Source organism: Sinohyriopsis cumingii, chromosome 12, assembly GCF_028554795.1.
Source record: "Sinohyriopsis cumingii isolate HCF-2022 chromosome 12, ASM2855479v2, whole genome shotgun sequence".
Taxonomy (NCBI): Eukaryota; Metazoa; Mollusca; class Bivalvia; order Unionida; family Unionidae; genus Sinohyriopsis; species Sinohyriopsis cumingii.
In genome coordinates this window covers 126,800,717-126,816,031 of record NC_142972.1, presented here as the reverse complement: position 1 = coordinate 126,816,031, position 15,315 = coordinate 126,800,717, and the positions used below count along the sequence as shown (strand labels likewise).

General features: G+C 36.9%; 1 protein-coding gene across 1 annotated transcript in view; it reads left to right on the top strand.

Moving 5' to 3' along the window:
- The window catches only part of LOC149787420 (uncharacterized), a 52,605-nt gene that overhangs the window by 23,503 nt on the left and 13,787 nt on the right, over nucleotides 1–15,315 (top strand). Inside the window, exon 2 of the mRNA XM_089976098.1 lies at nucleotides 2,829–14,652. Within this exon, the coding sequence (XP_089832224.1) occupies nucleotides 2,829–14,652 (11,824 nt within the window). The remainder of the gene's footprint in view (nucleotides 1–2,828; nucleotides 14,653–15,315) is intronic.

Sequence of the window (15,315 nt, the reverse complement as noted above, 5' to 3'; positions counted from 1 at the left end):
TTTGTTTGATGAAGCGATCGGCATGCTATAAAAATGTACATACATGTTTGTTAACAACAAAAGGCATATGTGCACCAACTAACAGCAGAGATTTACCAGTATACAATACAAACCACCGTCGATTCTCGATACAAACCTTTATTATATTCTCCAACATTGCAAACACAAAGATTGTTCACAAAATCACAAAAAACGTGCGGGGTGTAGTTCGTTTTTACAAAAAGCTAACCAGTGTCAAAATTAAATTCGCGAGTTATTTCACTCTGACACAGCTCTGAAAAGTATTGTACACGCGGTTACTATGGTTTCTTTACAAAGTCTAAAATGCTTTGATGCTTTTTGCCTTTAACAGTCTGCTTGAAAACAAATGCTTCAATATTATTTATGCTGTCTAAAACAGTTTCATCTCCTACAAAAGAACCATACCGTCGAATTTTCTGTAGCATTTCTACCACCTCAACAGCTGAGGGAATTGGTTCCAAATCTTCGTCCGCATCTTGTTTGTACAAATTAAATAACCAAAAAGTCTGTCGCTAAAAAAATTGCCAGATGGGACATTTTTGGCGCCAATAAGGGAAAAAAATCGCAATTTGCGACATTGGCGAAGCCCAGGACAATCCCAGGCCCTGCATTGGATTGGTGCACGTGGTAATTACTGAAACACTTACCCAATTGTTTTTACAACTAGAAATGAAAATCGTGAAACGTGAATATCGACCGCAATAATCGTCCTTCAGTATCACACACTGTACCGTTCGTTCGTGTTAAAAAATACTTAGATAAGACGCCCACTAATGGGGATCGAGGTAACCGACATTAAGTGGCAAATTTGGCCCTCTTTTGTGCTCGAGATATTAGGGTTCGACGACATAAAAGAATGGACATAACCGATGAGAAAATGCTAAGACAAAGAGAGAATTTGGCGGTTCCACTTAAAAAACGTCGTCTTAATAGGGTTGGCGAGTTAACCGAGGTTGAGATAAGTGGGTTCGACTGTAATACCATACTTGTTACTATTATCAAAGCCCCAATGCTGCCATTTATCATAAATTTCAGCATTCTTCCAATCTGAATAAAGTTTGGAAGGAAGGAAATGATTTGTTAAAAAAGCTATCTGACATAAACTGTTCATTGTTTGCCACCCCTTAATTTAGTCAATGAAGTTGTTCATAATTCTGTTCTTTCTCAGGAATGCTCCAAAAATAGTGATGTGATACATTCAGTACGTTCCATTAGTGACTAATCTAATAACAACAACATTCGCACATGGTGCACAAATTGATTTGAGAGGGAATGAAGAGGTAAACCTGCTTCTTTTAAGCCGATCTGAGAAAAATGCATACCTTAGATAAAACTTAAAGACTCAGGTGAAAATGGGGTGCTGGAAGCATGAAGTTGGGTTGAAGATAATCCAACGTAGCATGGTGCTGACTTATGTTTCTGATGGTGACATCAGCAAATCTTGTATTCCAGCTTTAGACTGAAATCAGTTGACCCATGAATGTTGGCAATGAGTATCAGATTAATTCATACACGTGTGAAAAATGGCAGGGTTTCTCAGTTCAAGGGGGAAATTACATGGCTAGTTCATAATGTGTCAAAACATCAATGTTGTCTGGTTTTAATGCTTAGGATCAATATCTTTCAAGATTCAGTTTTATTCAACTCTCCGCATGTAATGGTGGCATTGAGGCTTTAAGCTGAATTTGTCAGTAAGGAGGATGGCTGATGGATAAAAAAGGAGTAAAATGTAAAAACAGTTTACTTGCCTTGTAGACCAGCACTCAGTTACTGTTATGCCACAATAGTCTGGGTCACTGGTTGTGCAGTGACTATAAGTCTATTTCAGCTTCTCTATTAATCAACAAATTTGCACTTCTGTAACGGAATTTTGAAAGTCAGACTTAACTGACCTTGGAGTCAAGTCAGAGGCCATTGCTTGCAATTTTTGTACTTCACTGAGCAATTGACTTTACATATACAAGTGAATTTGATTTTGCTAAGTTGATAGTCGGCATTCTGACATTGATTTTCAGATCAAAGGTAATAACCCAGGTTTTTAACTCTGGATTGTGAAACACGATAACACAAACAAGTATGAATACATTTTTGACAATTTCACATAAGTTGTGAATATATCTGAAGAAAAACTTGAATGATGACATTTAAATAACTTGGCTTTTTTCAACTCCCCCAAAAGATTGCATTCAGGTTTAATTAAACTTGTCACATGGTTATGTCTTGACATGGTCTGTGCAACAAGTTTATTCATCTTCTATCCATGATGGCAGGTTAAATTTTAAAGATGGAACCACTGTAGCTCAGTTGATAGAGCACTGGTCTCATACTGCAAGGGTTGTGGGTTCTATACCTGCCTGGGCCAGCTGCCTTGGCATGGCCGCAGGAAAGGCACTTAGCTCCCATTTCTTTGGCATAATATAGCCAGTACTGTACTAAATATCCTGTTATCCTCCACCCCACTCAACTATCCCCCCCCCAAGCCTTTTATGAGTTGTGACAAAGAATCCGTACTTTCACTTTAAGGTATTAAGGTATCTTTTGAACATATTAACAAGAAAACAATAGACTTATCTTGGATTCCAGAACATTCTTTGGGCTCATCAGAGTATCAGTTTTAGCAAGGGACTCTTGTTTAATATTTGAAAATCTCTGCTGCATACCATAATAATGGAGATTTTTGTAGATCTTTTATCACAATGATTTTATTTTGAGAGTGAAACATTTATTTTTATGCAATTGTTTCAAGCAAGTCAGGATTTGGTCTTCAGAAAGGAAATAATGCCTCTTTAATCTTTCCTTCTTTTCAGCTACACCTCCAGATTAGTACACCAGATAATGGAACTGTATTGCAGTTCATTTGGAAGTGATCAATATGATAATTTCATGAATATGGTGAAAATAAGCAAGTTCTGGATGCTACTGATAAACATGGAAGGCAAACTCAGAGACAGCATACAGAACCATGAAATATTCAAGAAAGGTATCCAGTGCATAAAGTTCATACTTGAGTCTCTTGCGTCAAGGAAAATCACCTATAGTTATTTAGATAAAATTTCAACAGTTCAGGATGCAAAGGATCTGTTGGTTACTATTGCACAAAAAAGCAAAATGGAAGTTGAAACAATCTGGGAAAATGCTGTATCTTTTGTCCAGATAGAAAAAGAGAAAGTGACATGTATGGTGAAAGTTCTGAACAAAGTCAGGAAATATATTCCTAAAGAACATTTACCAGATGGATGGAATGATTTTGAAGGACATTTTTTAGAAATATACACAAAGCTGAAAGGTGGCAAATTTAGTACTGCTGAAGTTATGAATGCTAACCACTTTTGGCCGAATTGTCCAAGGTTACCATGTTTATGTGAGAAGCTGAATGGATACATTGATTCTCAAGTATTTTGGAATGCTTGTCTGCACATACTTGTAAACAGACCTGAAGTTGTTTATTTGGAAGAGGAAGATGAACCATTCAGTCTGAAAGAGCTTTCTAAAGCAGATAAAGAAGCCCTTGATGAAGAGTCAAGGATACTTAAGTCTTTAAAGTATCTCTTCACTGAGAGTGATCACAAGTCAGATGGCTTTGAATCCAGTGTCCATTTCCTTAAGGTACTTGAACATTATGGAGGTGTGAAGTATGGAGAGGATTGGATGCTTCTGTGTAAAGATGAGGATGTTCCCATGACACATGTTAAACAAATGTTTGAAAATGCAGACATTGTTGAAGAAATATCTCTTTATGAAAAAATACACAAGTTTTCCATAAAATCCTGGAAAAAAAGTGCACTTTCTGGATATCAAGACTTCAGCAGATATCTTGCAAAAGTTAAGGCCATGAAGGCAACCTTACATGCTTTTGAAATTCCATTGAGTTCAGACGTACAGTTTCTCAATGCAGTGGTATCATTTGAGCAGTTGATGTCTCAGCCTATAAAATCAATAACTTTAAAACAGGTCCTTGAAGTAGTAAAGAAAATTCATGATATTTTATCAGGTTTGGATGAAAATACAACAGAGGTCCTTAGAGTTCTTGGTCAATCAAGATTACTTATTCAGTTTTTAAATGAAATGGCTGATATTGATCTCCGTAACCTGATTGATGCTGTGGAGGAAGTTTCAGAGCAGTCAGTGAATGAAACAACAGTATTTGATCTGATAGATTTGAAGAGAATTCTTCAGCCAGTTCTGAAGAAAAATATTGAATCTGATTTTAGAAATTTGTTCCAAACCATTACTAAACAAATGAAAGAAATGAAGCCAACAGAATTTGTTGGAAAGATAATGGTCTGCAGAGACAATCTTCATAATTTGAAGTCTCTGTACAGTAATATTGCCAACAGAGGTTTAAAAACAAGGGAAATTATTGACAGTGTGATTAATATGGGAGATTTCTGCTTTGAGATAGGTACAGGAGATGTCTGTGTCGTGCATATTGAGTACACACATAGTGAAAAAAGCACAAAACATGGACAAGACACTTTAATTGACTTGAGGAGTAGAGCTTTGCTCTTAATGAACACAGACAACAAATTCCTGACATCAGAGACAACCAAAAAGAAAGAGAATCTTGAAAACTTTGTAAAACACGTTGACATAGCTTTAGAAATAGTTCAGTTGCTGACCAATCTTCATATTTCAGGTCATTTTAAGTATAAGGAATATGAAACCCAAAAAAAATCAAATGGCTTGCAAAGTTTTAAAGATGAACTTAGCACAGAGTACAGCAGTTGGTGTGCAAGACTTGAAGACTGCAGAGAAAAGCATTACTGGATGAATTTCATTCTTGGCAATCAGCTCCATATCATTCATGACTTTCTGGAAATGGATAAAGAAAAGCAGAGAGTTCTCAGTGTACTACAGTTTATTCATCCAGAAATAAAAATAGATGGAATGAAAGAATATTATTCAAAGCTTCCTTCTGATGGATCTGAGTCTTCACTGATTGAAAATTTAGCGCTGACACTGGAACATGTCATGAAGGATTTGCAACCTATTAGTAGACCCATAGAGTTGAGTTTCATAATGTCTTCACGAATAACTGACTTTGTCAGACCAGGTAAACTATCCATTGTCACTTTGGAGGAAAACAGTAAGTTGGTTATGAAGACTATATTGGCACTCTACTACAACACAGTCAAGAAGTTACCAGAGCCACACCAGATACTTTTCTGTAATCAAGACACAACTTGGATTGAGGTACAGCTTCTTCTACATCGTAGTGTTAGATCCAAGATAAATAATCTGTTTTGTATTGCAAATGTAGAAATGCTTTCCAATGAGATACAGTTTCAGCTTGTTGAAGCGTTGCATAATTTGTCAGTCCACCAGACATTTCTTCTTGCTGTTATTTGCTGTGGGACTCGAAACCATCCAATTGTGAATGAGTTCTTTGACTGCATAATGCCAGTACATCCTTTATCAGATGCTGCATTTACAAATATTTTACAAAATTCCTGGCCCAATGTGTGTTCAATTACTTCAGATATTCCTGGTTTAGGGAAGACAGAGACAATTAGACAAAGATCACGTAAGCAGAGAAAAGGAGTAGTGACATTTCACATCAGTGGACCTCTCAATAAAGCCAAACTTGTCGAGCGACTGACTTCCCTGAGAGTCAAATCACACCATATTCTCCATATTGACGTTGGAAATGTTGATGATACGATGGAACTGGATGCATTTCTATTTGAGATAATTGTCCTTGGTCTTGCCTCAGCTGGCAGGTCATGTGTTAGTTTACCCACAAAACACGTCTTTATAGAGATTGCCAATACAATAAATCACCAGTTGAAAGATGCACTTCATACTGCTATGTCTTTCAAGAGAGAAAACTTGTCATGGCAAGACTATGATAATTTCATTGTTAGCAATGATGTTAATAGTCCTGTTCAAGTCATATGCCAGTATCTAAATGCAGTCATGGATGGAACAATTGACAGCAAAGACATCTACTTCACAGGCAAGAAGGCAGTATGTCCATTGCCAAGGCAGAAGTGTCAGCAGTTACTTAAAAAGTTCTTCCCGGGAACAGAAGAAATGTCTTTTAACATGGCAAGGATTTTTATAAATGTTGTTGCAGATCAGCTGAAAAAAATGAGCTGTAGTACTTTTTTCCGGACACAAAATTTGGCAGCTGCATTAAGAGAAACAGAAGGAATTTCTGTAAAAAGCGACCTTCTTCGTGCTATTCTGGAAACATCAAGTGAATTTGCTTCCAGGTCTGTGAATAACTGCAGGATGTTGCAGGCCTCTGCATTAAAGTCTGAATCTGAAGCAAAGTTGAAGGTTGGAGAATTTTCTAATGATAGTCATGATAATTCTCTTATTAAGAGGGTAGGGGACATGATAAGATGGGATGACAGAAATCATTTGATATTTATGTTTCATAATCAAGATATGCAGACATTGTCAGTAATGTACAGAGACAAATCCAAAGTTCCAAATCATATCAAAGAATTTTTTGAGAGTCAAATCAAGAAAGCTCTTCCAGACTTCAATTCTTTGACTGCCGATAAACTTCAGGATATTCTTCAGCGAGTAGCAAGAACTAATCCAGCACCACTCCCAAAGACAAAGCTGAAAGACCTGGCAAAGGATTATGCTCTTACACCAGACAACTTGCTTAAGATGGTTCTCATAATGATGAGAATCAAGGCACATATCCCAGTCATCATAATGGGTGAAACTGGTTGCGGAAAAACTTCACTCATTTGGTATTTATCCAGAATTTGTGAAGTTTCTTTTAAGGTTGTTCAGATACATGCAGGTGTAGAAGAAGATTATATACTGGAAAGAATTCATAAGATAAGCAGGAAAGCAGAGAACAATTTAGAAAACCCAGTATGGCTTTTTCTAGATGAAATTAACACCTGCAATCACCTTGGGCTTATCTGTGATATCCTTTGTCATCACAAATGTTTGGGCCAAACTTTACCCCCAAACCTTGTTGTTATGGCTGCCTGCAATCCCTACAAACTGAGGTTTGAAAAGAAAATTCTGTCAGCAGGTCTTCAAGGAAAGATAAAAACTGATGAAATGTCCCATTTAGTGTATAGAGTTTTCCCACTACCAGAGACAATGGTTGATTATGTGTGGGATTTTGGAAGTATTAGTGAGAAAGATGAAAAAGTGTATATCTATAGCATGATTCAAAATGTCTTTGAAGACAACCCTAAAATGGACCAGTTACTTGCAGAGCTGACAATCATGTCTCAGCAAGTTGTTCGTAAGATTGAAGATTCAGATTCATGTGTTAGCCTACGAGATGTAAACAGATGCCTAATGCTGGCAAAGTGGTTCCAGAAGTGGTTGAAGAAGAAAAAAGGACAGGGTCTGTATCAGGGCATAGATTTTCAAATACAGTGCATGATCTTGGCCTTGGCTCACTGCTACCACAGTCGTTTTGCAAATGCATCTGACAGGAAGATGTACAGGAATGGATTAGCAGATGTCCTTCAGTGTCACAACATCCGTAGTTATAATGAAGTCAAAATACTGGACATTATTAAAAAGGAACAGAAAGATATTTTGGATAGAATGGAACTTCCATCAGGCACTGCACTAAACACAGCCTTGCAAGAAAATGTATTTATCATACTAGTATGCATTTTGAATAGGATACCAATATTTGTTGTGGGCAAACCAGGGTGCAGCAAATCTCTCTCTATGCAAGTCATCCGAAGCAATCTTAGGGGGAAAGATTCAAAAGACCCCTTATTCCAGTCATTGCCTCTGCTGAATTGTGTCTCTTTTCAGGGTTCAGAGTCATCCACTTCAGATGGTATCATTAAGGTGTTTGAAAAAGCACAAAGATACCAAGAAAATAATAACCCAGAAGAGGTTTTGTCAGTTGTTATTTTGGATGAGATTGGATTGGCAGAAATATCCAGGTTCAACCCACTCAAAGTGCTTCATGGTCTTCTTCAGCCAGAGGGAAAACAGTTTCCAGATGTGGCTGTTGTTGGCATTTCAAATTGGGCACTGGATGCTGCTAAAATGAATCGAGCAATCCATCTTTCAAGACCAGAGATGGATGTGGAAGAACTGTTTTTGACTGGTAAGTCCATTAGTTTATCAATGGAAAGAAAGCCTGCAGACAGCAACCTTGAACTTGTGCATACAAGATCCATGACTCTAACAGCAGTAGAGTTGAATAAGGAACTAGGGTTATTGGCAGATTCATACATGAAGTATGCTGAGAAACAGATATTTGCTCATTTTCATGGTCTACGGGACTATTATTCACTTGTGAAGTACATTGCAAGAACTCTAGCTCATTTACAAATTCAGGAAACAGCAGATGTACTAAAAATGAAAGTAATCTCCAGAGGACTTCAGAGGAACTTTGGTGGATTGCCGTCTGAGTTGTCAACCCTGCAGGAATTGTTCATAGCTAACCTGCACTCCTCAGAACATTATAAAGCATCTATCATGGATCTAATTGAGGAAAATATACAGGATAAAATGGCTCGGCATTTGATGTTGATTACCTCTGGCGATGTTGTATTAGATATTTTGGAACAGCAGCTAGACATACTTGGACGAGACAGAATTACCATATATGGAAGCCGTTTTGAGGAGGACCTCACTGATGACTACAACTATAGAATATTGAACAAGATAATCATTTGTATGGAACAGGGTCTTGTCCTCATCCTCAAAGATTTGGATAGCATTTATGGAAGTCTGTATGATATGCTCAATCAGAACTACACAATAGTTGGAGAAAAAAAGAACTGTAGAGTGGCTTTGGGACCATACAGTAATCCCATGTGTCAGGTACATGATGATTTCAGATGCATAGTTTTGGTGGATGAGAGCAAGATTGACATTGTAGACCCACCATTTCTCAATCGCTTTGAAAAACAAAATTTTAAATTTGCAGATATTTTGTCACAAAATGAACATACTATAATAACAGATTTGGAGAACTGGGTGCAGCAGTTGACAAATGTACCTACCAAGGAATTCGAAGTGGCTGATGTCTTTCCCATTTGTGGTGCAGATATGATCCCTTCTTTGGTGCACAAGTCTTTTCTTGAACTAGAAGAAAATAAAAGTTGTATTACTGGCAATAAATTTGTTGATGAACTAACATCATTCTGCAAGGAAAGATTATTATGGATCATGAAACCAGAGTCCATAATAAGGTTGGGATTATCTGAATTTGGGACAAATTCCAAAACTTCAAAACAAGTGCAACACATTACAAATGTATATCTTCATCTTCCAATTCACAAGGGACTTCAGAAATATCTTCACTCAGAGATTAATAAGGTATGTGAAGGAAGTAGACACAGCAAGATGTTCATGATATTTACCAACAGTAACATACACACAAATGCACACACTCTTCTGCCAAATATCACATGTCATGTTGATAAGCTAGGAGCCTTTAAATCTGAAAAGCAGTTGACACACAGAATACAGCACTTTTGGTCAGAACCAGACCAAGAACTATTGGTACTGCAGTGCAAACCTTTGGATGATGAAGCTCATATTTTGTTAGCTAGAAACATAATTGAGAGGACACAGAAGGAATATCTTAACAAACCAAATGCATCTATAAAACATGTCTGTATGATCATGCACCTTGATAGAATGAAAAATGGATCAAGATCAGTGCCACAAATTAACTTTTTAACTGAATGGAAACTTGTCATGCTTGATAGTCTAGAAGAACCAAGAATACCATTATTAGAAGCTGTAAGCAAGAGCATTGTGGAGACAGTTAACCAAAAAAGACCACTTCATGCATACATTGAGAAGCAACTGTTTTGGGCTTTCACCAGAATACAGTATGCACAAGGTGGGAGAGATTTTCATAGCATTCACTGTATTATCAAACAAATTCAGTCATCAGAAGACTTTATGACAATATTGGATGAAGCCATATTCAAATGGATTGAAGAACAAGAAAATTTAGATGCAAAAAACTGGCAAGCTGACGTAGCCTGTGATAGTCATGCTCTGTATTCGGCATCAACATTCAGTGATGCTCTTGAGAACTACATTGCACAGGTTATCAATGATCCTCTAGCCAGAATAGTGTTTGAACTTGAGAAAATAGATGCTTTGTCAGCATTTTTCCATGAAGATGCATCAACTGATGTAAAATTAATATGGAAGAAGCTGTTTAATGATCCTAAGTTATTTTCCATTCAGAATACACCAAAGCCTACTGAGGCAGAATGTTATATATGCTTAAGTCCTATATTGCACTTTAGGGTGCCTTTTTTCAAAGTTTTCTATGAAAAAATTGAGAGTACCAAGTCTTGCTTCCTTGAAGCAGTGAAAAATATACAGTCAGTTGCAGGAATAGAAAATATAGATGACATGCCAGAAATTTGGGATGAGTTGCTTTTGAATCAAGAAAATATTATCACCCAAGAGCTTCCAGAGCTTGAGAAAATTAGCTACATCAACTGGCTTGAGGATTACAAAAATGACTTCTTCAGTTTGGCATCATATCAAATTATAGAAGGATTTTCCACTCAGGACAGGTCTCAGGCTATGAGATGGTGTGTACTGGGAGAGGTAAAATTACGAAATATTCATTCTCTATCTGTTATTTCAGATCTACATGCAGGATTTTGGATTCATTTTGGTTTATTCCATTCTGAACTTCAGCTACTTGAAATGTGCAAAGAGGTTTTGCAGGAAGAAAAGGGCGGACTTGCAAGGCTGTTGCAAAGCATTTCTGAAGACATTGAACCCAAAGAGTCATTGCTTTTATATACCACAAACAAAAAACAAGAGCTAAAGCTTTCAGAAAATAATGTTGCACCAACTGGCAATGCATCAGTGACTGTGTATGACAGTATGCAGGGAAAAGATCACAGTTTGGATGATGCATCATCAACTGGAACTTACACTGCTTCTGGAATATACAATACTATGGAGAAACCAAATGAAGAAATTCCAATCTCAGATGAAGATAAAAAGAAAAGAAGTGAACTGTTAGTTGAACATCTTTGTAAAATGCTGCTTCCATGTGACTTGACTCTAAGCAGACTTTCTGATGTCATTGTCTGGCACCAAAGGGTAACCAGTGTATTAGCCTTTGCAAATCAAGTGTCCATGGATCCAAGTGTGCTTCATGCCTTGAGACTCTGCTGTGATGTTGCAGTTCAGATTGTTTTTCCTCAACCATCTGAGATAAATGGCCTTAAACAGTTGGGATTGCTTTTGCAGAATGATGTACCTATTGACTCCAATGAAATCAGAGAACTTATGAGAAACATAATAGTGACTGGTAAGAACATACACATTGATAATGCCCAGAAGCTTATTGCAGCATACTGCAGTCGCTGCATAGCAGCAAATCCAGACACTGAAATAATTAATTGGTTGATGAACTTAATATCAGATGGTTCTTTACCTGATAACACGTTGACAAATTTGAAACCTCCTATTCACCATGCTCTTCATACAGAACTTGCTTTGGATAGTGATATATACCTCAAGCTTCTGGACCGTGATGATGGCTCACTGGAAGTAATTCAAGAATCTCCCTTTCTTATGGCTATGGATGCTTGTCTTCAAAAATTATATGAGGATGGACATGTTGATTCTCCATTTCCAGCCTTGCTTATTGATGTCCTTGAACAAGATATCATGAGAAAGAGGATTACAAAAGATTTTGCAGAAACAAGTACTACATCGAAAAGACAAGTCCATTGTTTTTTTAGTGCAGACAATATCTTGCAGACTGATACATTTTCCCTTAAACATGTTACAGCAATTGCTTACATAAGGAGTTTCATGATAATACTTTCCATCTACTTGGAAGAAAACAATTATGACACCTCAGCTTGCCAAGTTGTAATGCAAACCATAAATGCTGTTTTGTCTCAGAAGGATAAAAGAGTAAAGTCTATGCAAGTTTTCCTCCTGAAATGCCTTGGAAATGATAAATGGGTCTTCCAGCTGCAAAGAATTTGCCAGAAACTTTCTAATCATTTCCACTTCATTTCTGAAGACAGTTGGCAAAGAGACTTTGATTTGACTTTAGATGAAATGAGCCCAGTTTCACCCCATGTTTCCCACAGGATTTCTGCTTATACAAGCATATTTGATGCAGCAAAGGATATGAAAGCCATACAAGTTTTAGTCCAGGGAGCCATGTTATCAAAAGAGGAGATGATTTGCCTGAACAGTGAAGTAATGAGGCATTTCTACATGAAGAGACTAATTTCTGATTTGAATGACACTGATAAAACACGTTGCAGAATGATTGTGAAATGTGCACAAGAATTGAAACTGGAAAAGAAAGCACTCATGGTACTAGAATGTTTTTGTGGAACTGCTGATTTTCAAGTGGAGCTACTACAGTTGCATGAGGAATCTCCTTCTCTGCACAAAAACCTGGCTTCATTTATTGGCCACCTACTTGTTATGCTGACAGTATATGGGTCCAGTGCAGGAAAGCCTTTGTCTTTTTTCGCAAAGTGTTTACTGGATCCTAAATGTTTATCAGACTTGTATCTTCCAGGCATGCCTGATATACTAAAAGACAGATCTGCTGTTAAAGAAACATTTGTACAAATTCCAGAAACCTGTGTGAACAAGGATAAAAGCTGCCGAGTTCTGAAGGAAGATTGCATTGTGGATCTGCAGATCTCAACTCTCCACAAATTAGACATGAACTTTAAATGCAAGTCATGCAAAGGATATTGTCTTAAAGATGCTTCAAAACTGAACAAGATTTACTTTGGATCAAGAAAAATTTCAGGATTGACAAGTGCAGTTCTTCATATGCTATTTAATGGATGTCTTCTTGCATCAATTGCTGTTGGATTTGCCTCTCTAGATGATGTTTATTCCCTTGTAGGTACTGGCCTTGAAAAAGAAGATACAGTTTCCCTCCTTGTGCAAACATTGGAGACTGAATTGATGTTTCTTAGTTCTTACCTTGGGTTTGAACAGCATGATGCAAGTACTTTTCTTCACATTGTTTTGTACGAGACCAAACCTTTACTTTGTTCAGACAGCAGAAGTATGGCTTTAGAGACAGAAAGGGCTGAATGGGAAAAAGAATTTTCAGAAAGAATTGAAACTTTGGTAGCAGATAGGTTTGCAAGAATTCTTGACTTTAGGAGAAGGCAAAACAGCATATTTGGTATGCCTGGAGAAGCTCTGGAAAATTTGGTTCAAGAAGTCTGTGAAATGAAATTGAAGGACAGAAAACAAAACTTCCCTTCATTGTGGAGATCAACATTAATGCCATCATTTAACAGCCTTGTTGCAGAGCTGGAAGGAAGAAAAGAGAATTTTCAGTTTCTTAAACTTGTTTTGAGTAATATATCACAGATTAAACTTATAAAGCACATTTTCCCAATTGTTCAGTGGCATCTGACATGTTTTGCTAATGTGAGTTACAAGTTTAAGAAAAGAGAGGTTGAAGATGTTGTAATATCACATTTCCTACACAAAGAATCTGATGATAAAAGAAGGCAGTTGTTAAAGGACAAGTTTGAGCAATTTATAAAGGTTTGGGATGATATTGTGGAGAACAGAGAAACCCTGCAAGAGTTTGATCCTGAATTTCCCGAATTGGAACATATCCATGATCAGCTGCAGCTAAAAGCCTGCCTTTATGATGGGCCGCAGTCGACGATTTTCAAAGTACTGTCCACACTGGTATGCATGCAGAATAAACTGATTGATGAGATTCTGAAAATAACTGTAAAAGCAAAGCCGATATCACTGAGCTTCTTGAGAAGTGGTGCAGAAGCTACGATCCCTTGCACTTCATTGACAGATGTGACCAACAGAGATATTGTGAACTTTGAATGGACTGACAGTTTTCTGAAACATTCACAGAATGATGTAAGGTATGGATATGGAAGGCGAATTATATATGATTTTGAAACAATAGAGGCAGAGGTTGCAAGTGAAATACTGACTAATGTTAAGTATTTAATAATGGAGGATTCCTTGCCAAGGATAATCTATGCAGATGAACTTTTCCAAAATTATGTTGCCATGATAGATCAGATCCAGAAAAATATAAAACAAGAACCACTACCTACAGAAATGGTATTTGCAATCAATAAAAAGAAAGACCAAGACCCAAGACAGGTTTCTGATTTCCTAACACATCTTGGAATGATCCTGTCTCTCTTGAAGAAAACCTCTGGAAAGCCGGAAACATCCCTTGTGGACTATGTGGATCGCTATAGAAACATATGGACTCGTCCCTTCCCCAAAAGTCTTTTACCAAGTCCTGAGAACAGCATCAAACTTGGTCACTTAATATCTCTGCATGAACTATTAGAAGAACTAAATGCAGACAGCATAATTAACTCTCTTCATAATACTTTTCGTGTGAAGTTAACATCACATGCGCAGAGGAAAGTTTCTGATGTTCTGTCCGGGAATAAAAAATTAGCAGAACTAACTCTGAAGGCAGTAAAGCGCTTTGCTTACAGATGTTTGTCATCTGAGAATGTTGACATTTCACAGAGGATGATCAATTACCTTTGTGATTCCTCCTTCTGGCCAGTAGGTACGGTGATTGATGGTGTTTTTAAGTATGAAGACTTTGTGCAGGATTTGCAGAGTCTGTTTCCTGAAGATGTGACAGTTCAAAATGTGTATCCACTCTTCCAACTGATTCGTTCTAGAGTTGAAGTAAGTAAAAATGTTTCTTTTTAGTTTAATTTTTTAAGGTCTACTTAGACTTAATATCATTATTTTAACAAAGCATTATCAGTCTGTGGATCCATATCTGTCGCACACAATATTGCTTTGAATTCAAGCTTTTATACATTTTTTTATGTTTTAATCTGTTTATACATATCATGTTGAAGTTCTTGGTCTCATTATATTTTGTGCAGGTTTTACAATTTCATTAGATTTACAAACAGAAGCAAAATAGTAAGCCCCCTTCTGCTATAAAAAAAATTTCCTTTGGGGAATGGTGGAGAACAAAAATACTGTTGAAATTTTTTTATATTTGTGACACTGTATTCAACGTCATTATCACTTTCCTTTTGGCCACTTCTGTGTAAATTAGAAACAAAAAACAAAACATAAACAAAAGAATGCCAGGGCAAAGTTGCCTGTCTTGCAAGTGGGACATCTCAGTTCAGTTTTCTGTATTTTTAGTGAGACCCTTGGCTCATAAAATTGGAAAAATTCAATGTACAATAATATAAACTGGGAATTTTCAAATAAAATCATGATCATCTATATTGATCACCTATGCTTTAAGCTTTGTTAATATTGAATTTTGTGTCCCTATCTTCAGATCATGTGTTCTTTTGTCTACAGTTACCTAGAGAAAGAATTTTC